At 38.9% G+C, this 23,463-nt stretch overlaps 1 protein-coding gene and 1 non-coding gene across 11 annotated transcripts in view; one reads left to right on the forward strand and one right to left on the reverse strand.

Annotated features, from left to right (window-relative positions):
- NUMB (NUMB endocytic adaptor protein) overlaps nucleotides 1-23,463 on the forward strand; it is a 96,862-nt gene that overhangs the window by 49,505 nt on the left and 23,894 nt on the right. For 7 of the 10 annotated variants that reach the window (XM_012926803.2, XM_058655209.1, XM_058655206.1 and 4 more), the window contains 3 exons: nucleotides 3,685-3,826; nucleotides 13,569-13,643; nucleotides 20,305-20,337. In XM_012926803.2, the coding sequence (XP_012782257.2) occupies nucleotides 3,701-3,826; nucleotides 13,569-13,643; nucleotides 20,305-20,337 (234 nt within the window). In that variant the 5' untranslated portion in view covers nucleotides 3,685-3,700. The remainder of the gene's footprint in view (nucleotides 1-3,684; nucleotides 3,827-13,568; nucleotides 13,644-20,304; nucleotides 20,338-23,463) is intronic. The other 3 variants (XM_058655207.1, XM_058655211.1, XM_058655208.1) reach the window with 1 other exon arrangement.
- Nucleotides 6,915-7,045, reverse strand: LOC131478072 (small nucleolar RNA SNORA64/SNORA10 family). Its single transcript, XR_009244293.1, has one exon. It is a non-coding gene; the product is annotated as a small nucleolar RNA SNORA64/SNORA10 family (small nucleolar RNA).

Here is a 23,463-nt window from a genome sequence, read left to right on the forward strand (position 1 = left end):
AATGGAAGAGTACAACAATAAATTGCTGTTTTGGAGAGAAAGCATATAAACTTGTGGTCTATCTGCCTAAACAGAAGTTGGATATTTACCATTTAGAGAATTTGTCAAAATGGTTTCCATTGTCAATGGGAGTTTGGATCATTGCATTTGTCGTCTCTTCCAACCTTGGCAATTCTAAAATCTTCTATTTCTAGACTTATACTACCTATTAGATGACTTTTGCTTTTATTTCTTCACAACTATAGTATGCAATATGTATTTTAGTACACAGGAGTATTATTTAAACAAATAAGATATAGTTGGCCATTAAGGAAACATGAAGTTGCCTTAAGGTTTGGTGAGTATGATAATGGAAATAAGCTGATCAGTGTTATATGAAGTGGAAGCACTTAACTAGGACCAGAGAGAGGGCTTGTAGGGTATGGGGGGAAGCTAGCTAGGCTTCTCTGAAGAGGTGAACTCACTCCTGAGCTGATTCTTTCAAAATGAGTGGACTTTAACCACAGGCAAGCAGAGAAAGATATTTGTGGACAGAGGAAGGAGCACATACATAAACATGGGAGAGAGCATGCCTTGTTTGGGCAAGTGTAAATTTGCAATTCACTTAGTGTTTTCTGGAGACCTACTTATTTATTTAAAAGCAGAATGACAGACCAGGACAGCTATCTGCTAGTTCAGACCTCAAATGACTACAGCAGCTGGTGCTGGGCCAGGCGGAAGCCAGGAGTCAAGAACTCTTGTCTGAATCTCCCGGCTGCGTGGCAGGAAGTCAAGCACTGGAGCCTTCAGCCACTGTTCCCCAGGCACTTTAGCAAGGAGCTGAGTTGTGTGCAAGGTAGCTGAGACTCCAGTTGGTACTACAGTGTGGGATGCAGATAGATGTTCCAAGAGATTGCTTAGCCACCTTTACAACAATGCCTGCTTGTGAATTTGTAGCTCATCTTCCATCCACTGATTGATTCCCCAAGTGGCCACAACAGCCAGGGCTGAGCCAGGCTGACCAGGAGCATCATTTGGGCCTCCCAGAGTTGTGGCAGAGGCACTTGAGCCATCCTCCACTGCTCTCCCAGGCCATGTAAACAGGAGCTAGATTGGAAGTGGGGCAGCTGGGCTCAAACCTGTGCCAGTGTCACAGGTGGCAGCTTTTCTGGCTGCACCACAACACGGGCCCCCACTCCGCTTCTGATCCAGCTCTGTGCTAATATGCCTAGAAGGCAGCAAAAGATGCTGAAGCACTTGGGCCGCTGACAACAACCTGAAAAAAAGGGTAGAGCTCAAGGCTCCTGGCTTTGGCTTGGCCCAGCCCATGACATTGCAGCTGTTTGGAGAGTATGCTGACAGGTGGAAGCTCTTTGTCTGCCTCTCTGTAATTTTCTTTAAAATAAATTAGATAAATCTCCCTTTTAAAAAGGAAAAGGGATTATATAGGCTTTTCCTTAAGATAATTTGAGTGCCAACTTCAGAAAGGATATGATCACCTTTTATTTTATTTATATATATTTAAAATGGGATGTAAGAATATATATGGCAATATGTGTTTTTTTAACTTAAAATTCATTTTATTTGTAAGGCAGAGTGACAAAGACAGGACAAAGATAAAGAAGTGTTTCTTCTGGTTCAGTCTTTCAGATGGCTTCAGTGACTGTGAGCACAGAACTCCATCTGGTTAGCAGGTGCCTAAGCTTGAACCATCATCTACTTACAATCTTTCCAGACACACTAACCAGGAGCTGGATCAACAGCAGAGCAGCCAGGACTCAAACTGGCGCTCCTGCACCACAGACAGCGACTTAACCCTTAAACCACAACACCAGCTGCTCCAAGATTGTTCTTTTCCCTCCCTCCCTTCCTCCCTCCCTCCCTCCCTCCCTGTCTGTCTTTCTTTTCTTTTCTTTTCTTTTCTTTTCTTTTCTTTTCTTTTTTCTTTTCTTTTCTTTTCTCTTCTCTTCTCTTCTCTTCTCTTCTCTTCTCTTCTCTTCTCTTCTCTTCTCTTCTCTTCTCTTCTCTTCTCTTTTCTTTTCTAAGTCAGATATACAGAGAGAAAGAGCTTCTGGCCGTTGATTCACTCCCCAAGTGGCCAGAATGGCCAGAGCTAAGCCAATCAGGAGCCACGAGCCTCTTCCAGGTCTCCCACAAGGTTGCAGGGTCCCAAGACTTTGGGCCATCCTTGGCTGCTTTCCCAGGCCACAAGCAGGGAGAAGGGAGAACTCCAGAACACAAACCGGCACCTATATGGGGTCTCAGCTTGCGCAAGGCAAGGACTTTAGCCACTAGGTTACTGTGTCGTGCCCAAGATTGTGGAATTCTTTTTTGGAGTCTGTCAGATTAAGATAAACTCTTATTTAGCTAAATTAGGGATGGGTAATCTGTCTAAATTCATTTTTAGAAATCCCAGAGAATTTCTGAATTTTTGCATTTTTTATATTCCCCTGTTAGAATTTTTACCTTGTAAATATGTGCCTAGATTCATTTGTCCATGTAAATTAGCTAATTTGGTAGTAGTTCTTCTGTGGCTTTATTCAATATTATTTCCCTCAGAATGCGAACTTTCATTTGGTGTCATGAGTGGATTGTTACTTTTGATAGCTTTATCACATCATCTTCTCGGTGGGAAATTACCTAAGATCAGTTTCAGGCCATGTCAGGTGCTTTACTTACTTCAGGGAAAGAATGAGCTTTGCTCCTTAACATCCAACTGAAGAAATTAGCTTCATGCTGTGATATTTTGCTCTCTGTAAGGTATTTTTCTTATTCGTTTACTTGTTGCTTTCACTGTGATCAGTTACATCTCTCCCTGCGATCTTATGATTTCTACACTTTTGACGACATTCAAGAGACTGGCTGTAACAATGAAAAACTGATGTTAGCTAATCACTTTGTAATTTACATATTTAATTTTGAAACTTGGACTTTGGTCATTCTTTTTTTGTTACTGTTTTGATTGTAGATGAGAAAGCTCATTCTCATGCCGCAGTGCTTGCACGAGATTTCTAATTTAAATTCAGTCTTCATAAAACTTATCATTTGAGAACAAGGACATTTCAAACATGTTGGAATGCTTGCTTAGTTTTATTGATATTACATATTATGTGTGTACTTTTTGAAGTTCGCTTGTATGTGTGGATTTCAAAATTTTGCACCAAACCGGACTTAGCTTTTTCTGCAGCCCTTTTGAAGTACCCTTCCATGTTCAAAAAATTTCTTTTTTCTTATCCAAAGTGATTGCTTAGTGTCTTATAGTGAACCAAAAAGGATCCCAAAAATCCAGTGTTGCTTAATATGTGTGAAAGTTTTCATAAGTTGTTAGCAGTCTGTAATTTGACCTAAATGTAAAATTTCCATTTTTAGTGTTGGAATGGATTTGGAAAAGACATGTAGCAAGAATTACTCATTGGTTAAGTATAGTGAAAGTACTTAAATTTCTCAAAATAACCTTTCCTTCACATCCTACTAGAAGTTAATGTACTTTTTATAAAAGCCAGGATTGTTAGTTGTCTTTTCAAAATATAAAATGATTCATTTTTTAAAATGTATTATTGCTATAATTGAAATTGCACTAATTGCTCATTTTCCTTTAAGCCAAAATTTTCATTTGGAATGCTGCCGTTTTACTGGTATAGTAATCCAGAATTCAAATGTGTGACAAGCTAATAAATTCTTCATGTTTCTTTACTCTGTCTACAGATTGTAGAAAATTAAAATGAATAAACTACGACAAAGCTTCAGAAGAAAGAAAGATGTTTATGTGCCAGAGGCCAGTCGTCCACATCAGTGGCAGACGGATGAAGAAGGTGTCCGCACTGGAAAATGTAGCTTTCCAGTTAAGGTAAGAGCTGTTTATAAATCTGCGTGGGAAAGAACTGACAGCCTTTTGGATGTCCATTAGTTCAGACAGTTCAAAGAAAACCCTTCACAGACTGATGCTTTCATATTCTGCTTCAAAGGTAGAATTCAATGAGTACAAAAATAAGTTGTCATTGCTAAGTTTGATATTTGAATAAGGATTTTTTGGTGTATAAGTGCAAATAAGATGACTTCTGATGAAAATATTAATCCTAAAACATCCTGAAGATCTCTCTTTCGCTCTTACTCTCTAACTCTTCCCTGTGTTGCTCTGCATTTTGTATAATCAGCCTTTTAAAAAAAGAAAGAGATCCTGAATGATTTTCAGTGAGAGATGCTTACTAAATGCTAGGTCAGAGGGAATGGACATCTTTTTTCTTAAATATAGGTCTGATGTATTCTACAGCTCAGTAGTAATGAGAAGAGTTAAAGGGAATTTTCTTTTCAATCTTGTGAAATTAAACTATAAGTTACTGCATACTGAGTGATTTACTTTTTGGTGGAAAGAATATTGATTCTGTTTTAGCAGGAGGGTCCATCAGAAAGATGGAAAGTAGGGAGAAGGATATGTAAGTTTGTGATGTGTTGGCCTGAAATGGATGGAGCTCAATTTTAAAGGCGTATTTTCTCAAAGGTATGGGAAGTGAAGATGTGGGAAGATCATGAGTAGACAAGTTGCAGAATTGGATTTGGAGGACAATGTAATAGTTATTCCAGAGAATAAGAGACAGAACGGGACTGTCCAAAGTTACTAGACAGTAATCAAATGAAATTGCAACTTACTTGATTTCTGCTGTGTTTTTGGTTATCCTGGTAAATTTCAGTATTACAGTAATAATTAGAGTAGGCTTCAAAGCTTGTATTGCAATTCTATTGGTTAATATAGCAAAGATAGTTTTTATTAATGGAGGAAGAATTTCAGTGTTAACAGATGAAATATTGCCTATACCAAACTTAATCTAGAAGCTGTCAAAGTGAGGTTGCTAAAACCTTTTCAGGGAGTCCTGAGATACTCTCTTTTCCAACTCTATCTCCTTGAGGCCGGACTTTCTTACATACTTTCCTCAGAAAAAACCTATTACAGCAGATGCAATGTAGATGCATATATGAGAATATAGTTTTCTCTTTTTTAAGATTTATTTATTTTTATTGGAAAGAAAGATACACAGAGAGGAGGAGATACAGAGAGGAAGAACTTCCACAGTCCGATGATTCACTCCCCAAGCAGCTGCAATGCCAGGAGCTGAGCCAGTCCGAAGCCAGGAGCCAGGAACTTCCTCCAGGTCTCCCATGTGGGTGCTGGGTTCCAAAGCTTTGGGCCGTCCTCGACTGCTTTCCCAGGCCATAGTCAGGGGGCTGGATGGAAAGTGTAGCTGCCGGGATTTGAAACGGCGCCCATATGGGATTCTGGTGCTTTCAAGGCGAGGATTTTAACTGCTACATTATTGTGCCGGGCCCAAGAATATAGTTTTCTTCTATTAAGCTGAGTGTTAAGGAGATTAGTGTCACTAATTGCTATTTGTTTTGGAAAATATAGTTATTTGTCATTAAAAATACATTGTGTAGCATTTGAACACTGCATGGTGATACTCCCCTTCAGTGTCAGAATGCCTCTGTTCATATACCAGCTTCACATCTAATGCCAGCTTTCTGCTGATGCTCACCTGGGAGGCAACAGGTGATGGCTCAAGTACTTGGCCCTCTAAAGTTCTTAATTTTACTCTATAGTATCTATCTACAGCTATAACTGACATAAAAACTCTTTGAGATTCTCAGTGTATTAGAATCCTGAGACAAAACCTTTTTTTTTATAAATAATACATATTTATTAAAAATTCAAATACAGAAATAAAAGTACAATATCCCACCCAGTATACAGACAGCCACATAAATCCCCTTCCCTCTAATCCCATTCCCCAGAGGTTATCACTGTGAACAAGTATATCCTTTGAAATATTTTCCTTTGTATATACAAGTATATATAAACACACATAAATGCACTTTTGCCTTTTACAAAAATTAAATCATGTAAATGTACATATTAATCTTCAATTTCTGTCTTCATTCATTCAATATACAGAAAATTCACAACAAATCTGATTATCAGTCCTCTTGGGTTCGTTTTGATACTTATTTCAACAATATGCTTCATCAGTTTAACATCAGCAAAATTGCCCGATTAAAAATAAAATGAGAAGGGCCCGGCGGCGTGGCCTAGTGGCTAAAGTCCTCGTCTTGAAAGCCCCGGGATCCCATATGGGCGCCGGTTCTAATCCCGGCAGCTCCACTTCCCATCCAGCTCCCTGCCTGTGGCCTGGGAAAGCAGTCGAGGACAGCCCAATGCATTGGGACCCTGCACCCGCGTGGGAGACCTGGAAGAGGTTCCTGGTTCCCAGCTTCGGATCAGTGTGCACCGGCCTGTTGCGGCTCACTTGGGGAGTGAATCATCGGACGGAAGATCTTCCTCTCTATCTCTCCTCCTCTGTGTATATCTGGCTATAATAAAATGAATAAAATCTTTAAAAAAAAAAAAATAAAATAAAATAAAATAAAATGAGAAAATAATCAGATACTAACAAAATATTAAAAGTTCACTCTAAAAATCTGAAAATATGGATAAAATAGGTAATACTCTTCCTTAAAGACTTGTTTTCTTTTCAGTGTTTTTCACCTAGTTGTGAGGGATGTATACCCATGTGGGCCTCTGGTGAGGGTGAGGAGGTTCAGATATGGTGGAAGGTTGGTGGGACAGATGTTTCAATCTTTTGTTTTTTTTCCCTCCTGTGTCTGCAAAGTATGAGAGGGAGGGAGCTACTCCTTGTTGTCAAATTACATCAGCGTCAGGGAATAAGATTTCTGTTAATGCTGTCATTAGGAAATATTTTTAGTATCTGATTTTTAAAATAAAAATTAATTTGAAAGCAAGTTCATCCATCTGCTGGTTAGTATACTAGTAATATGACTTTCTTCAAACCATTTAACTATTTTGACATCTAGTATCATATTTGACAGTGAAGGCTTTGGGTCTCTTAAGTTCTCTCTAGTTCTAAACTCCCCCCCCCCCCCCCCGCGTCTGTCGCGCCCCCGGGTCGGGAGGGGCCACGGCGGGGCCAGTCCCAGGTCCCGGGGCCGCCTTGCTCTCTCTCCCCTTTACGAAGGCCGCACGGGGGTCGGCGGCGCGGCCGTGCAGAGCTGGGAGAGCTCTAGTTCTAAACTTTAACGACTAGACTTAATATATCCTCTTAGGTTGTAGGATTTCCTCAGATAAAATTGTATTGAAAATTAATTTAAAAAAATCTCATTCTGCTATTCTGATTAAAGACCCAAAACAAGTTTTGATATTGTTTTGCAGATCTGCAAATTGTATTTGTCATACAGTAGAAGTTGTATATCCAGAGTAAGATGGATCCATATAGATGAAGCATTATTATGTTAGGTTTTGCTGGTGTTGGGAACTGTGAACTGTACAGTCTCTCACATCTGAGCTCTACATTTCTTCTCACGGATAACATTACAAAGCAGAGGAAGAAATCTACTTTTTAAGTAATTTTTTCAAGAAAGGGAAAAATGACTTAATTCATCCAAGAATGAAATTCCACATACTGGTTTTTCTAAAGCACATTTTATTGAATAAAAGTCTGTTACTCAGAGGGAATTTGGAAAAGGCATACAGACAAAAGAAGTCCCAGTGTCAAATATTTTAGTCATTAAAGCATAAATCAGCTGCAGTTCTTCAGTGAGATAGTGTCTCAGAGAAGAAAAGAGATCTTTTTAATAATGTTTATTTCAATGGACATGTTTTTCTCATAATCTAGTAAGACAGGCTGATTTCCATCTCCACATTTCTAAAATAGATTATGCACCCTAGAGTCAGCTATGTAGGAGTATTTTTGTTGTTGTTGTGCTCTTCATCTGATTTTTTTTGTGTGATTTTTGTTGACAGAAACAGCCCTATATTACCAGTTTAGTTGATTATGGTAAGCAGTAGACTAAAGACAATTGTAAATTCTTAGAAACTTATAACTCAGAAATCATAAAACCCTGCTGTCTCATTTTATTCTAAGAGGAAAACATGAAGAGGTTGACTAGCTTGGTAGTAGTAACAGAAGTGAGTCTTAATAAACAAACAAACACAAAACCCACAGGTATATAGCGCTAGAGATAAGAAAGTGGAGAAGACCCCAGATAGGCACTTCAGCCCAACAGTTAAGATGCTTACATCCCAAAGATCAGATACTCCTCTCTGGGGTGTTGAGGATTTCTCTGCACACCCCTCCCAAAAATATTCACCTGAACTGTTGACATTTGTCCTGTTAAAGTTATAGAGTTGGACTACCCGAAAAACAGCCAGGTTCAGCAAAATCACGCTTCAATGCTATAAAATGCTAAATACTAACATTGAAAAAGACAAGAGACAGCTGAATAGCAATCTATAGCCATTTTAAGGTATATAGACCATGGTTGAATGTAAACCAAAGTTGAAATGTCTATGGGGAAGTCACAGGTTGTGGTCGAGAACATGCATTTTCCTAGTAACATATTGGTTAATCAATACCATGTCAATTAATGCCATAATGCTGTAAATGGTTGTAAATATTGGGTTGAGTTTTTTACTTGATTGGGATGATACTCTGCTGGTTCTGCCTTTGGACCAGAGATGGTCTCACCAGGAAGCCGTTGAATTTGCCAGGACAATTAGATGCTGGACTTTACGATTGGTCAAAACCTCCAATGAAAGAATCTCAACTGAGTTTGAACTATGGAAATACAGCGGGGTGGAGCAATCCACCGTGGGAGGGGGAGGGTTTGGGGAGGGGCGGGGGGAATTCCAGTGCAAAAAAAAAATGTGTGTCACATAATGCAATGAAATTAATAATAATAAAAAAAACAATAATAAAAAAAAAAAAGATGCTTACATCCGGGCTTGGCAGTGTGGCCTAGTGGCTAAGGTCCTCGCCTTGATCCCATATGGCCGCTGGTTCTAATCCCTGCAGCTCCACTTCCTCTCTGTCTTTCCTCCTCTCAGTATATCTGACTTTGTAATAAAAATAAAATAAATCTTTTTAAAAAAAAAAAAGATGCTTACGTCCCACATCTTGCTGCGGTATGATTCTTGGCTCCTGCTTCTGACAGTGCAGACCTTTGGAAGCAGTGGTGAAGTAATTGGGTTTCTGACCTATGTGGGTGACTTACATTATGGTTCCAGATCTGGTTCTGGGCTTGGCCCAGCCATGCTTATTGTTTATTGTTGGACATCTGGGGAGGAAACTGGCAGATGGAAGATCTTTCTCTTTTTTTCCTGTCTTGCACTTTGTCTTTCAAATGAATCAATCAATATTAAACAAAAAAGGAACTATCATCCAATTCCAGTTAGAATTGCATGAATATACATAGGAATATACATGAAAAAGCAGGCATAGCTATATATTGCAACAAATGAATTCTAAAAGTATACCAAAGAATAAAGCAGGGTTTACAATAGTCCTACCCACTTTCCTGTAGCCCTATACCCTTTGTGCCCTAATCACTATGTAAAAATTATCAAGATAAAACAATCAGAAACAAAAAAGAATAAAGCAGGGTTTAAGAATGTACAAATGGTTTAGTGCAAGGAAAGTTGATTAAATTCATCACATCAGTGATGTGAGAAGCAAAATGAGACTTCATCATCACAATGGAAACGAATTGGGAGGGTTTACAATTTCCAATTTTAGAATTTATGACAAAGCTACAGTAATGAAATTATTGTGGTATTGACAAAGAATTATGTATAGTACATAGGCTGAAATTTAGAGTCTAGTAATAAACTCAGATAACTAAGGGTCATTGATTTGTGGAAAAATCATCAGGACGATTCACTGGAGAAGACCTTTTTAACAAATGATGATGAAACTACTAGGTTTCCATAATGTAGAAAAATGAAATTGGATCCCCTCCCAACTTTTTAAGATTTTTATTGTTTATTTGAAAGGCAGAATTACAGAGAAGGAGAGGGAGGGACAGAGGAGGAACTCTTCTATCCACTGAATTCACTCTCCAGATGGCTACAACCGCCGGGGCCTGACCAGGCCAGAGCCAGGAGCTTCATCCAGATCCTATGTGGCTGGCAGGGGCCCAAACACTGAGGCCATCTTCTATTGCTTTTCACAGACCATTAGCAGTGAGCTGGCTTGGGCGTGGAGTAGCCAGGACACAAACTGGCACCCACAGATGCCAGTTTTGCCAGCAACAGCTTTACCCAATATACCACAATGTTGGCCCTAGAAAAATTTTTAACTCAAAATTATTAGCTGGTAGATACAGGAAGTATTAGGTGGCACTGTGTCAGTTTGTTGTACATGTTAACGAAGATCCAGGGGGGAAAAATGGAGCGTGGTATCACTGGAAATTCTTTTTACATTTTTTTAAAAAAATTTTTTATAGTTGAAGTAGAGATGCAGAGAGACAGACACTTCCTATCTGATGATTCACTCCCCAAAATGCTTATAATATTCGTTGCTGGGAACTTCATCTGTGCTTCCCACATAGGTGGCAGGAACCCAAGTACTTGAGTCATCACCTCCTATCTCTCAGGGTGTGCAATAGTAGGAAGCTGGAATGAATATGGAGCCAGGGTCCTAACCTCAGTTCTCCAGCGTGGGTTGCAGGTGTTCCAAGCAGCTGTTAAACCACTACACCAAAAGATTACCAGCCCTGCTTATTTATTATTCAGTAACAGACTGCAGTGACATGCATATTATCCTGAATTCTAGTAAGTTAATAATAGTAAACCGATTTTTTAATTTGAATTTTTATTTCTGGGCCTGGCATGTTAACCTTAGTGGCTAAAGCCCTTGTCTTGCACCCACTGGGATCTCAAGTGGGTGCCAGTTCATATCCTGGCTGCTCTACTTCTCATCCAGCTCCCTGCTGGAGATGCAAATGTCCTAACTGCCAGTCTAAACTACCTCTTCTTGGAGTATTTCCTCATGTTTTATTTATACTTGTCATATATAATCACATATATATTTTCTTAATGGTTACATTTTCTCAGAAACTGTTGCTGTCAATTTTTTGTCAATTAAGGAGAAGCAAAATAGAGAAATGGTTAAGGATTTAATCCCTCATTTGCACACGTTTCTGCCTTTGTGGTCTCAGGCAAGTCACTTTTCTGTGCATGAATTTTCTCATATTCTAAAATGAAGAAAATAGCAATAACCTCTGACAGGTTGAGAAATAAATTAGTTAATATATACAAAGTGCCAAGTTCATAGTGGCATAGTGGCTATAACAGACTAGTAGTCCTTCTTTTTATCTAGTTCTGCTTTTTTTTTTTTTTTTAAGGTGGAGAGACAAAAAGATCTTCCATCTACTGGTTCCCTCACCCAAATGGCTGAAACAGCCAGAGATGGGCCAAGACAAAGCCAGGAGCCCAGACCTCCATATGGGTCTCCCACGTGTGTGGTAGTGATGCAAGTACTGCTGTCACACCTCCTAAGATGTGCAATAATAGAAAACTGGCTCAAAAGTGGAGTTTCCAGGATTTGAGCCAGGCACTCTGATATGGGATGAGTTCTTACATGGCAGTTTAATTGCTGCATCACACACCTATACCTATAGTTTTGAAATTTCAATCACCCACAGTCAACTGTGGCCCATAAATATTAGTTGGAAAATTCAAGAAGTAAATAATGGATGAATTTTCAAAAGTATGTCATTCTGAGCAGTATGATGAAACCACACGCCATCCTGTTACACGCGGCCTGGGATGCAGATTACCCTGTCTCCCAGCCTGTCCATGATGTTTCTCAGGGGTTTCCTGACCAGCAGGCCACTGAAGCCCCCGAGGGAACGAGACGATGGTATTCAGCAGCATAAACCATCAGAGACAGTCTGATCTAGCATGTCCATTTATTGTAATGCAAGCACAAACTTACATAAAGTAAGAAAAGGGAAAGGGGAAGGGCATCTTCTAACAGTCCTCTGACTCAACAATAACACTTTGCGTAGAAAGCATGTCTATCTCTCTGGACCCTCCAATCATGTAACAGGTCATGTACAACATGATGGTTGGCAGGTGTATGCCGCAGGTCAAGTTTACCACATGTGGCTATAAGTCAGCTGAAGGTCACACACACCACTTGTGGCTGGCAGGCAATGTGGGACCACACCCACTTCTCAGAGTTGCTTATCAAGGAAGTCCCAGCACAGTTTGTCCAAGGACAGAGAAGAGAGACTGGAGTGCAACCTACCAGCCTCGCCTGTATATCCAATGAGCAGGCCAGATTGAGGTCGTGGTTAGCCGAAACCATAGTCAGGGGTTCCCCGGGAACATGGTGGGCTCTGTACCTATGACTAAGACCCCTCACTAGGCCAAGCAGGCAGAGATGTCCCACAGATGTTCAACCTGTCCTATCTGGGGCTAGTGTTTCCTTTCTTGCTTTTCAGACAAGAGCTTGAGGGCTTTTGCAAGAATTCTCTTGTGTTCCGCAGTACTCACTTTTGGGTTTCTGGCTGTGATAAGTTGGCCTAGGATGTATGAAAGAAGACGTATGTAGAGGTATAGAGAAAAAACTCTCCAGTTCAATTCTGTGAGTTTTGGTGTTATAGATTCACCTTCCACTGTTCATTTTTCAGATATGTCAAATAGGTACTACTCGAGTTCTGCAAAGATTTTTTGGCTCCATTCAGTGGGAGGCACTAGAAACTGTTCTTAAATTTCCTTTTGAAAAAGAGCACTTGTGGGCTTGGCACAGTAACCTAGTGGCTAAAGTCCTGGTCTTGCATCCACCAGGATCTCATATGGGTGCCAGTTCATATCCTGGCTGCTCCACTTCCCTTCCAGCTCCCTGCTTGTGGCCTGGGGAACCAGTAGAAGATGGCCCAAAGCCTTGGGACTCTGCACGTGCCTGGGAGACCCAAAGGAAGCTCTGGCACCTGGCTTCAGATTGGCTCAGCTCCAGCCGGTGCGCAGCTTGTGGAGTGAACCAGCGGATGGAAGATCTTTTTCTCTCCTTTCTCTGTAAATCTCTGCCTTTCCAAAAAAGAAAGAAATCTTAAAAAACAACAACAACAAAAAGCACTTGCGAAATTGTCTGCATGATTGTCTCTAGAGTTAAAGTACCTATTCCTTGTTTTAACACTTTATCAGCTGCATACATCTCATATTCTAACCAGTCAGGAATATTTGCTGATATGCAGTTATGTTGTTACGTAGTCGTAACTTTGTTTCTTTCAGTCCTAACCTTTACATTTTTGTCTCTTCAAACTCTATACATGCTTTAAAACTTAGGTACACCACCATCTGAAATTTTCATAAATTTCCTTGCTGTTACATACTCGCCATACATACCTCATGTGATCTCTGGTCTTTAAAAACAAAAAGTTTATGCCTTTTTCATTATATGTGTGCATACCTTTGAGCTTAATTTTATGTGTAGAGGTAAGGTAACTGTGTCCAGCATAGGCCTTTATGATTCAGGTAACAATTAGCACTTGTCCTGTTCTTTTTTAACTTATTCCCTAATAATAACTCCTGAAATAATTATTTTAACTCTTAGTTACAAGAGAAAATGAAAAATAAGCGTAATAACAGTATCTTAACTTTTCCACAGTGGCTGTGAGATTTTTGAACACAGGAATTTTAATACCCCATTTTCTGTGACCTATTAACTGTTCTATAGTACTATAGCAATTATAGCAATAGCCCTGACTTTTAAAACTTTTTTATTTATTTTTTTTTACAGTACCTTGGGCATGTAGAAGTTGATGAGTCAAGAGGAATGCACATCTGTGAAGATGCTGTAAAGAGATTGAAAGCTGTATGTATTTGATGGTCACCAGTGTTGATCTGTTTGTTCTCAGTATTTTCTTAAAAGATTGTACTCAGTAAATTTCAGCATCCCAGTGTCTAAGAATAATGATGTTTCTTTTAGGCAAAAGATGTAGGCTTATAAAAAAAGAGTATCTGTATTATATCCATCTAAAGATATAAATACCAAACATTATCTGAGGAGCTTTTGAGTAATTATAACCCATATGAAATAAGTGGTATGAAACCTGGTAATAATAATAATAATAATAATAATAATAATAACATTCTAAATCCCAGATACAATGGTTTCATCTTAACCTGTGATAACTGGGTTACATAAGGAGTTGGATCTTAGCTTACTATAATAATTTAAAAAAAAAAAACTTTCCAAGAAAAAAAAATAGAGAATAAAGATATCTGTGTTGATTGCCTGGTGGGATTTATGTTTGCGGGGAATTTCTAGTTATGATCTTGATTTACTCCCCATTATTCTTTTCTCCACCCCTCTAACATAATCTGTTTCCATTGCCTCTTACATAAACTTCAGCACACTGAATAGACAGCTCCTATCCAAGATGAATAATGCCTCTTACGCCCGTTATGCCATAGGAAGCATCCCAGGCACATGCCTCCATAGTTAATGAGAGAGTGGATTCAGAGTTCCTAAGGGTTCCTATCAAGTGTTGATGTCACGTTTTCTGTAGGTTTGCAGTCACTCCCTCTACAATCTTCCTTCTCTCCACTATGCAGTCTTTGCTCGCCAGCTATGAAAGCTTTAAGCATTACTTCTGCATGCCCTTCTCCCAACAGCATTAAATACTTGTTGCTTTGAGTTTGCTGGTCTGGTGAGCTGCTACAAGTTTGACCACTAATGAGTGCCCTTCCCCGCCCCCCCACCTCTCTGTTTGTTTAGTAATCCAAGCTTTTTTTTTTCTACTTGGTATCATCTGTATTATTTCTTATTTATAATTCTTCAATATAAAATACAAAAATTAAGGAAGCAATCAACTCAGAGAAGTTAATTTTATTTTGGAATAAATGCCTGAATCTGTTGTAAAAGGAAAGGAACAGGCAGAAAAACAATTGGTTGTGGTATAAGCAAAAAAAGAAAAGGGGCAGTTAGCATAGGGAGAGACCTGTTACCTCAAGCATCACCTAACATATAGACGTGTGTGTGTGTATGTATACCTGCACATACCCTTTATCTTAAATTATTGAACAATCAAGATACTTCCTAGTCCTTTTTTTTCAAGTAGTGAAACCAAATTTTTTTAAAGATTTATTTACTTTTATTGGTAAGGTAGATTATGCAGAGAGAAGGAGAAACAAAGATCTTCCTTCCATTGGTTTATTCCCCAAGTGGCTGTAGCAGCCAGAGCTAGACCAATCTGAAGCCAGGGTCTGGGAGCTTCTTCTGGATCACCTGCACAGGTGCAGGATCCCAAGGCTATGGGCCATCCTCTACTGCTTTCCCAGGCTAGAAGTGGGGCAGCTAGGACACGAACTGGTACCCATATGGGATCCCTGTCGATGGTAAGGTGAAGATTTAGCCACTGAGCCAGCACTCCAGGCCCTGGTCCACTTCTGAACTGGCTGCAACTCCTGGAATTGGACTAGCCAAAGCCAGGAGTTTCTTCCAGGTCTCCCACTTGTGTGCAGGGACTCAAATACTTGTCCATCTTCTACTGCTTTCCCAGGCATATTAGCAAAGAGCTGGATTGGAAATAGAACGCTGGGACATGAACCAGTGCCCCTGGGTTGCAGTGCATGGCTTAACCAGTGTTGTCACAAAACCAGCTCCAAATATATTCCCAATTAAACAATCTCAGATCATTTAATTTTCCATTTCTGCCAAAACTAGCTTAAAAGGCAGATGAAAACTCATTTTCTCCTTTAACAAAGTAACTTAGTTCATCTAAAAGAGAATAAATCAACTTAATTGAAGGTTTAAAATGCAAAACTTGGTCTACTGAAGCTGTGTTTGAAGGGAGGGAGGAAGGAAGGACTATAGATCATCTTCCATCCCAGTGGTTCACTTCCTAAATGGCTAGAGCAGCTGGGGCTTAACCAGGCCCAAGCCAGGAGCCTGAAACTCATTCTGGGTCATCCGGATGAGTGACAGGGATCCAAATACTCAGGCCATCACATGCTGAATCTCAGAACATGTATTAACACGAAGCTAGAATCAGAATCAGAATTGGAACTTGGAGCCAACCATCCAACATGAGGCATCTTAACCACTATTCCTGACACTCACTCCTACTTTTTTTTTTTTTATAACACCATATAATGACTGAAAATGACAAATGAATCAGTAAACAGACCAAATAAGCCCAAAACAAACTAAATAATTATTAAAATCTTTTAATTTGCCTAATTTAAGGACCACCATGAAATGAACCTTTATAAAATCATTTTTTTCCAAGATCTATTTTTTATTTGATAGTCAGGTTTACAGAGACATCTTTGATCTACTGGTTCACTCCCCAGTTGGCCACAGTGACCAAAGTGGGGCCAGTATGAAGCCAGGTGCCAGGAACTTCCTCCAGATTTCATACATGGATGCAGGAACCCAAGGACCTGGGCCATCCTCCACTGACTTCCAAGGCCACTGGAAAGGAGCAGGGTCAGAAATGGAGCAGCCGGGCCCGGCGGCGTGGCCTAGTGGCTAAAGTCCTCGCCTTGAACGCCCCGGGATCCCATATGGGCGCCGGTTCTAATCCCGGTGGCTCCACTTCCCATCCAGCTCCCTTCTTGTGGCCTGGGAAAGCAGTCAAGGATGGTCCAAAGCTTTGGGACTTTGCACCCGCGTGGGAGGCCCGGAAGAGGTTCTAGGTTCCCGGCTTTGGATCGGCGCACACCGGCCGTTGCGGCTCACTTGGGGAGTGAATCATCGGACGGAGGATCTTCCTCTCTGTCTCTCCTCCTCTCTGTATATCTGACTTTGTAATAAAATAAATAAATAAATCTTAAAAAAAAAAAAAAAGAAATGGAGCAGCCAAGACTCAAACCAGTGCCCCCGTGGGATGCTGGCACTGAAGGTAGAAGCTTAACCGAGTAATCCATGGTGCTGGCCTCTGAAGATCCTAATTCAGGATGTGGTTTCATGTTCATTCTATAAACAAAGAAAAACTAGTTATATATGTTAGTGTAGAAAATACTGAGAAGTAGTATTTAGTTCTATAATGAACAGTTAATCTCCCGGGGTAGTTTTTGTCTTTTAATTAGAAACATTTCTTTATTAATAGATACTGATATATTTTGTGAAAACACAAATGAACAAAAAGTACATAAATAAGTTCTGCAATTCTAGAATTAGCTGGCAAATTTTTAATTGACTGGATTCTTTTATTTTACCCTTTATCAAACCAATATTATAAGCTATGTGCATAATTATTTAAAGTATAGGACTATTTGGTTAATAAAATTTTTTTTCTTTTTTTTCCTTCTGTTTTACTGTTAATTTTATGGTACAATTCCATAGGCTCTGGGATTTCTCCTTCCCCTCCCCAATTTCCTCTCCCCAACTGATGTCCCCCATAGTATTACAATAGTACAGTCCTTCATAGTTAATAAAAGTCGTAAAGTATTATATTCACCAGAAGTAGGAACTAAATTGATATTTTAAAAATCGTACCTTTATCTGTAACAGAGTCTACCACATAGGAGCTGTTCAAAAAATACTTTTGGAGTGAAAGTACAGAGAATAATCCACTTCTTAGTATGGTCAGATTAGATCTGTAATAATCATCCTTACCACAGCTTGGGTTTAATATATTTAAGTTTACAAAAACTGTTTTGCACATCTCAAAGTGTCAGTTCAAGTCCTGCTGTTCTGCTTCTCATCCAGCAGCAGAGAATGGCCCACATGCTTGAGCCCCTGCCATCCATATGAGAGACCTGGATGTTCTGGGCTCCTGCCTCCAGCCTGACCCAGAACTGGTTGCTGAGGCCATTTAGGGAATAAACCAGTGGATGGAAGATCTCCAAGTCTCTCCTCTCTCTCTATTGCTCTGTCTTTTCAAATAAATGAAGAGATCATTTTGCAAATAAAATGATTGATCAGTATTATTTCTTGAGCCCATACTGAGAATCTTGCAGAAATCCGAACTCTTCAGGAGGCTTCTCAGATTGTACTAGGCCACCCCATTCGTGATTTACCTGACAGACATTTTACAGACACCCACTAGGGATCTACAGCCTGCTGCTATTACAGATACTTACATTGAATCAACTTTTATGTCTCTGAGGACTTCCTTACTGCGCTTTTTTTTACTAGATCATAAAGCTTCTTTCTAACATTTCAGATAAATGGGAAAATATGTAAGGATATCCAATCCTCAGGAGATTAAAGAAACAAAATTTTTGGATAGCTTGAATGCTAAAGTTTAAAATTTAAAGAATCACATAGCTCAGCATAGGAGCAAAACAAACATCTTAAACTTTTCATGTGAATAATTTTGAACTAAAAGCTTAACATTTCCCGTTCCTTTTAAATGTGTGGAGAATTAAAGATGATTTGCAAATATGGGTATATGTCAGGGGGTGTGTATGGGTGTGTTTTCCCCCAACAATAGTTCCTGGCTATTTAGAATTACTTTGTCTAAAAGAACTAAACAAGAAAGTGTTTGAAAAATATATTCCTCAAAGTACAAATAGGCTTTAAAATTTTTATTTTCACTTTTTATGCTACTGTTTCTAACTCATTTATTTTGTGGCATAATCTCACTAATTAGCAGCTTCAGGACTTAGATTGTATAGAATAAATGACAGAAATGGTTATTGTTCATTTTTGTTGCCTTGAAGGCATAATCAGTTGCAGCTTGAATGTACTTACCAGTTTTGTAAAAAAAAAAAAAAAAAAGAAAAAAATGTCAGGCCTTTGATTCTCTTGCTTGACTCTGTTCCAAGATGCCCTTCGTTTTAGAAGGTCATTTCTTCCCATTTTCTCTTAAACATCTCTCCCTCTCTGTCTTGGTTTTAGACTAGTTTCATTATACTACCTGTTTCTAATATATTGGGGGGGGGTATTCAGTATTTGATATATTTGTTTTAATGTATGTTCTTGTTTTAGCAGGTAAAAGAATCATAACTTAATTTTTTTTAAAAAGGGGCATTAACATTATTCTTTTATCTATTAACCATCTTTTTATGGATTTTGCACGTCAACTTTTTCCATTAACATCTGGGGTCTTTTATAGAAAAGAGGGGAAACTCCATGCTTAACAACGCTTTTCTAGGAACGGAATTAAATATTAATGAATCTCCTTCCTTCACCTCCCCACCCCTCAGGAATGGTAAATCTTAACATTGGCTGCATCCTTGAAATCTGATAGTTACTCCTAGACTAACAAAACTTAGGGCCACCAAACTTGGCAGCAGAAATACCCTTATTCTTACTGTAACAACTATTTTGATTACTATTCTTCCAGCTTAAGATCAAAATATTTTATGGAAATATTTGATACTATTTATGATTTTCAAAACCTAGGAGGAAAACAAACTTTCAAGTGTTTGAAAGTGTTGGATGAGTTAATAAATTGTCTGACATTCGAGTATGTTGGTTAGGGCTATTCTTTCTTGGACATTTATCAAATGTGAAAACTGGTGATTGTAAAACTACAGGCTGCAGCTGGAAAATGTAAAATTAAGCCTGTTTGGGTGAGTTATAACCCACCTAACTTTTGTTCTTCTTGTAAGTAGTAACTAGTTTTTATAAACGATGCTGACAAATTGGTACTGAAATCATAGATAATTATGGCTCTTTTGTCTGATGGTTTCAAACTTGTATACTTACAACTTATATCCTTGCAAGCTTCTTTATTGTAAAGTGGCATTTCTAAAGGAAAGAAAACCTTATTTCTGAGATTTCCTGTGTGGTCCACAGACATGATTTGGTTCTCAGTTAAATGTTTTTCAGTTTCAATGTAAAATAATAGACGTTCTTTTTAGATTATTGATTCTTTGTCTAGAATAGAACATAACTGTTGTTTCCCACATGTGTTGTAAAATTTATCGGCACACACATATGTACAGATCAATACCCATACATAAGAAATTGGAAAGCCAATGGCCGACCTCCTCTCAAGTAAAATGGGGAATTTCTAACATCTTGAACTTAATAAGAAAAGTTGTGACAAGGACCCTTGATGTGTACTCATGATTTAATTTTATATTTTGAATTTTTAGTCTGATTTGGATGTGGCCTGGTGTTTTAATTGGGGACTTTCACAGAGCTGACCCCTGCATTTAAGTTGAAAAATGTGGATGGAGCCAGTCTTCTGTTACTACTGACTCTTATGAAATTTAAAAAGAAATCATATCAAATCACTGTGTCCTAGTCTAGTTTTCTGCTGCCAATTTTGTGTAATCTCTGTTTTAAAATTAAACAGAGATTTTTGAATTAGTTGCTGTGCATGAATACAGGTTCTAATTTCTTCGTATTTTTTCCATGGATTCTCAGACTTTGTGCTATGATTCCCTGCATTTTTGTGCACCCTTCCTTTTTCCCTGTCACTCCTGATATGGATAACTCTTTAAAACTCTCACTGCCTCCCCATCTCACACTTTGTCCTTTCCCCAACTTCTGTATGTGCTTATCTGTGTGAAATCCTGGGACATTTAGCCCATATGATAATAGAGCTCGACTTGTCCCCCTGTTCCTCCAGGAAAGGAAGTTCTTCAAAGGCTTCTTTGGAAAAGTAAGTTTGCTGCCACATTTGTGCTTGCTTTATAAGGAGTTACACCCCTAGTATAGCACTGGCGTTTTTTAAGTGCAGCTTTTGTTTCTTTAAAATATAGGAAATTAGTTAACTCTATATGGAAATTAATGAATAGGTTAGTTGCTGTTATGGTATTACCTGTGTGTCTGTTGATAGTAAATCTTGTGATTCCTTGGAAAGCCCAATAAATTCGTTGAGTAGGTTAAAAAAAAATTGTTTCTTCAACATTCAATATTCAAATTTCATTTGGTCTTCTAAAATTCTGTTCATGTGCATATATTAGTGACATTTTCTAACACATGGATTTTATTTAGTGCCCAAAGTTGACAGAGAAATGGGAAGAAATATCAAATTCAAATGAAATTTTATGTACCTCAAATTTTATATTCAATATTTTTTTAATCTAAGTTAAATTTTAGATGAAATAAGTAAAAGCATTAATACTCATTTTTAACATGGTTTGCTAATCTAAGATTAAAAACTACTAACCTGCCAAATGTTTGTGATTATTCATGTAGGTACTTTCCAAGTAATGATTATTTAATACTCAGATCTCCTAGAGTTAAGAATATATAAGCTGACAGTACACAAATAGATAAATATGTTTCTAAAAATTTTTCTGTCATACTTGTCATTGTTTAGCTTTGAATAACTGCTGCTGAATAATTCATACGGAAAGTGTTAAGAGAAAAATGCTGTCTAAAAGAAAGAGAAATATTGTCCTTAACTGAATTGTAGGTTAAGGGTTATGATTAATAAAATTTCTGTTTCTGTCATAAATAAAATAATTCAGCTATAACCTTATCCTATCCTATTTTCTCATTCAAGTTTAACTTACTTCTATACTGATGTAAATGATTTGAAGTATTTTTTATTTAATGATTAATTACTGTCAGCAATCTGATGAAAAGTCACTTAATGTACCTACACATGTCACAATGAAAAGTTCTAGTATTTGAATCTGAATTACACTATCAAGTCCTTACAGTATGGGATACAGGTATGGGAAGAGTCCTATAAACATTTGCAACATTATAAATAATTGTTAAGGAAACTTTATGGAGCATTGTATCCCAAACATGATTTCTAAAAGCAAGTCTATAACCGCATTTATTATGCAATTTCAATTATCCCCTAAATGACCAATTTTAATTTTTACTTTAGTTAGAACAGTCTTAACTTTGAAGTCTATTTTGTAGAAAATACAGATTTGGTGAACAGATGAATAATTCACAGATATAATCAGCATTATAAGTTAGGATTTGAACCCAGATAATACTCTTATTCACTAAGCTATAGAATCTTTCCATTTTCATTATTTATAATTGAAGTTGTAAAGATTTCATCTTAAGAGGGGCTAGTAAATAATGATTTTTTGTAAGCTGACTTTAACTTTCTAACTTCCTTTTTTAGATCTATAGTTTTTAAAATTTTTACTAATTTGAGAGGCAGAAGGATAGAGAGAAAAGAACTCCCAACCCATGATTCATTAACCAAATGTTTCTGACAGCTGGGGTTGGGCCAGACTAGAGCTGGGAGCCAGGAACTCAGCTCAGATCTTCCGTGTGGGTGTCAGGGAACCTGTTGCTGGAACAGGAGTATGAGCCGGGTCTACACGCATATAACTTGAGTTTTATAATATGGGAACCAGGCATCCTAACCAGCATCTTAACCATTAGACTGCTTTGGGCCTTCCTCGACTGCTTTCCCAGGCCACAAGCAGGGAGCTGGATGGGAAACGGCCGCTGGGAATAGAACCGGCGACCATATGGGATCCCGGCGCATGCAAGGCAAGGACCTTACCCAGTATGCTATCGTGCCAGGCCCAAAAATAAGAAAATCTTAAAAAAAAAAATGTTAGCTTTGATCCTGAAAATCAGTCGTAGCCAGAGAACTGCTGCTGCTGCTTTTCCCTTAGTTGCCTCCTGGACCCCACCACCATCACGTCCTTATTTCTGCATCATACGATGTGGAAACAATACTCTAGACACTTCAACAGCAGGCAACAGATAATCTGGTCTGTTAGAGGACTGCAGTATAGTTGGCATACTAAGGAAATAGTTTATGGCAAAGTTTCTATACGGCACTGGACAATAGGAAGTATTTAAAAATTTTAATGCTTCTGAGAAACCCTCATAAGCTAAGTAATGTGTATTCTTGTTTATAAAGAAACTGACTCACCATTGCTGTGCTAAGAGTCTTAAAGCCACCACCTATGATACTGGCTTCCCACGTGAGTGCTGATTCAAGTCCTGGCTGCTCCATCTCCAATCTAGTTCCTAGCTAATATACGTGGGAAAGTAGTGGAGGGTGGCTTAAGTGATAGAACCCTGTGACCATGTGGAAATCCTGGAAGACGCTCCTGGCTTCAGAGTGTAACTGGAAATCATACATATAAAAGCTACAGTATGTGGTCTAGCATATTCTATTAAAGTACAGCCAAATTTATTTTTCCATGTTTTTATGCTTCTATAGTTATTAAGTGACATCATTACAAGTAGTTATTTTTTTTTAAAGATTTATTCATTTTATTACAGCCAGATATACAGAGAGGAGGAGAGACAGAGAGGAAGATCTTCCGTCCGATGATTCACTCCCCAAGTGAGCCGCAACGGGCCAATGCGCGCCGATCCGAAGCCGGGAACCTGGAACCTCTTCCGGGCCTCCCACGCGGGTGCAGTGTCCCAATGCATTGGGCCGTCCTTGACTGCTTTCCCAGGCCACAAGCAGGGAGCTGGATGGGAAGTGGAGCCACCGGGATTAGAACCGGCACCCATATGGGATCCCGGGGCTTTCAAGGCGAGGACTTTAGCCACTAGGCCATGCCGCCGGGCCCACAAGTAGTTATTTTTTTAAAAGAGATTTATATTTTTATTGGAAAGTCAGATATAGAGAGAGGAACAGAGACAAAGAGGAAGATATTCTGTCAGATGATTAACTCCCCAAGTGAGCGCAATGGCTGGTGCTGAGCCGATCCGAAGCCAGGAGCCAGTAACCTCCTCCAGGTCTCCCACGCGGGTGCAGGGTCCCAAGGCTCTGGGCCGTCCTTGACTGCTTTCCCAGGTCACAAGCAGGGAGCTGGATGGGAAGTGGAGCTGCTGGGAT

Source organism: Ochotona princeps, chromosome 26, assembly GCF_030435755.1.
Source record: "Ochotona princeps isolate mOchPri1 chromosome 26, mOchPri1.hap1, whole genome shotgun sequence".
NCBI classification, from domain to species: domain Eukaryota; kingdom Metazoa; phylum Chordata; class Mammalia; order Lagomorpha; family Ochotonidae; genus Ochotona; species Ochotona princeps.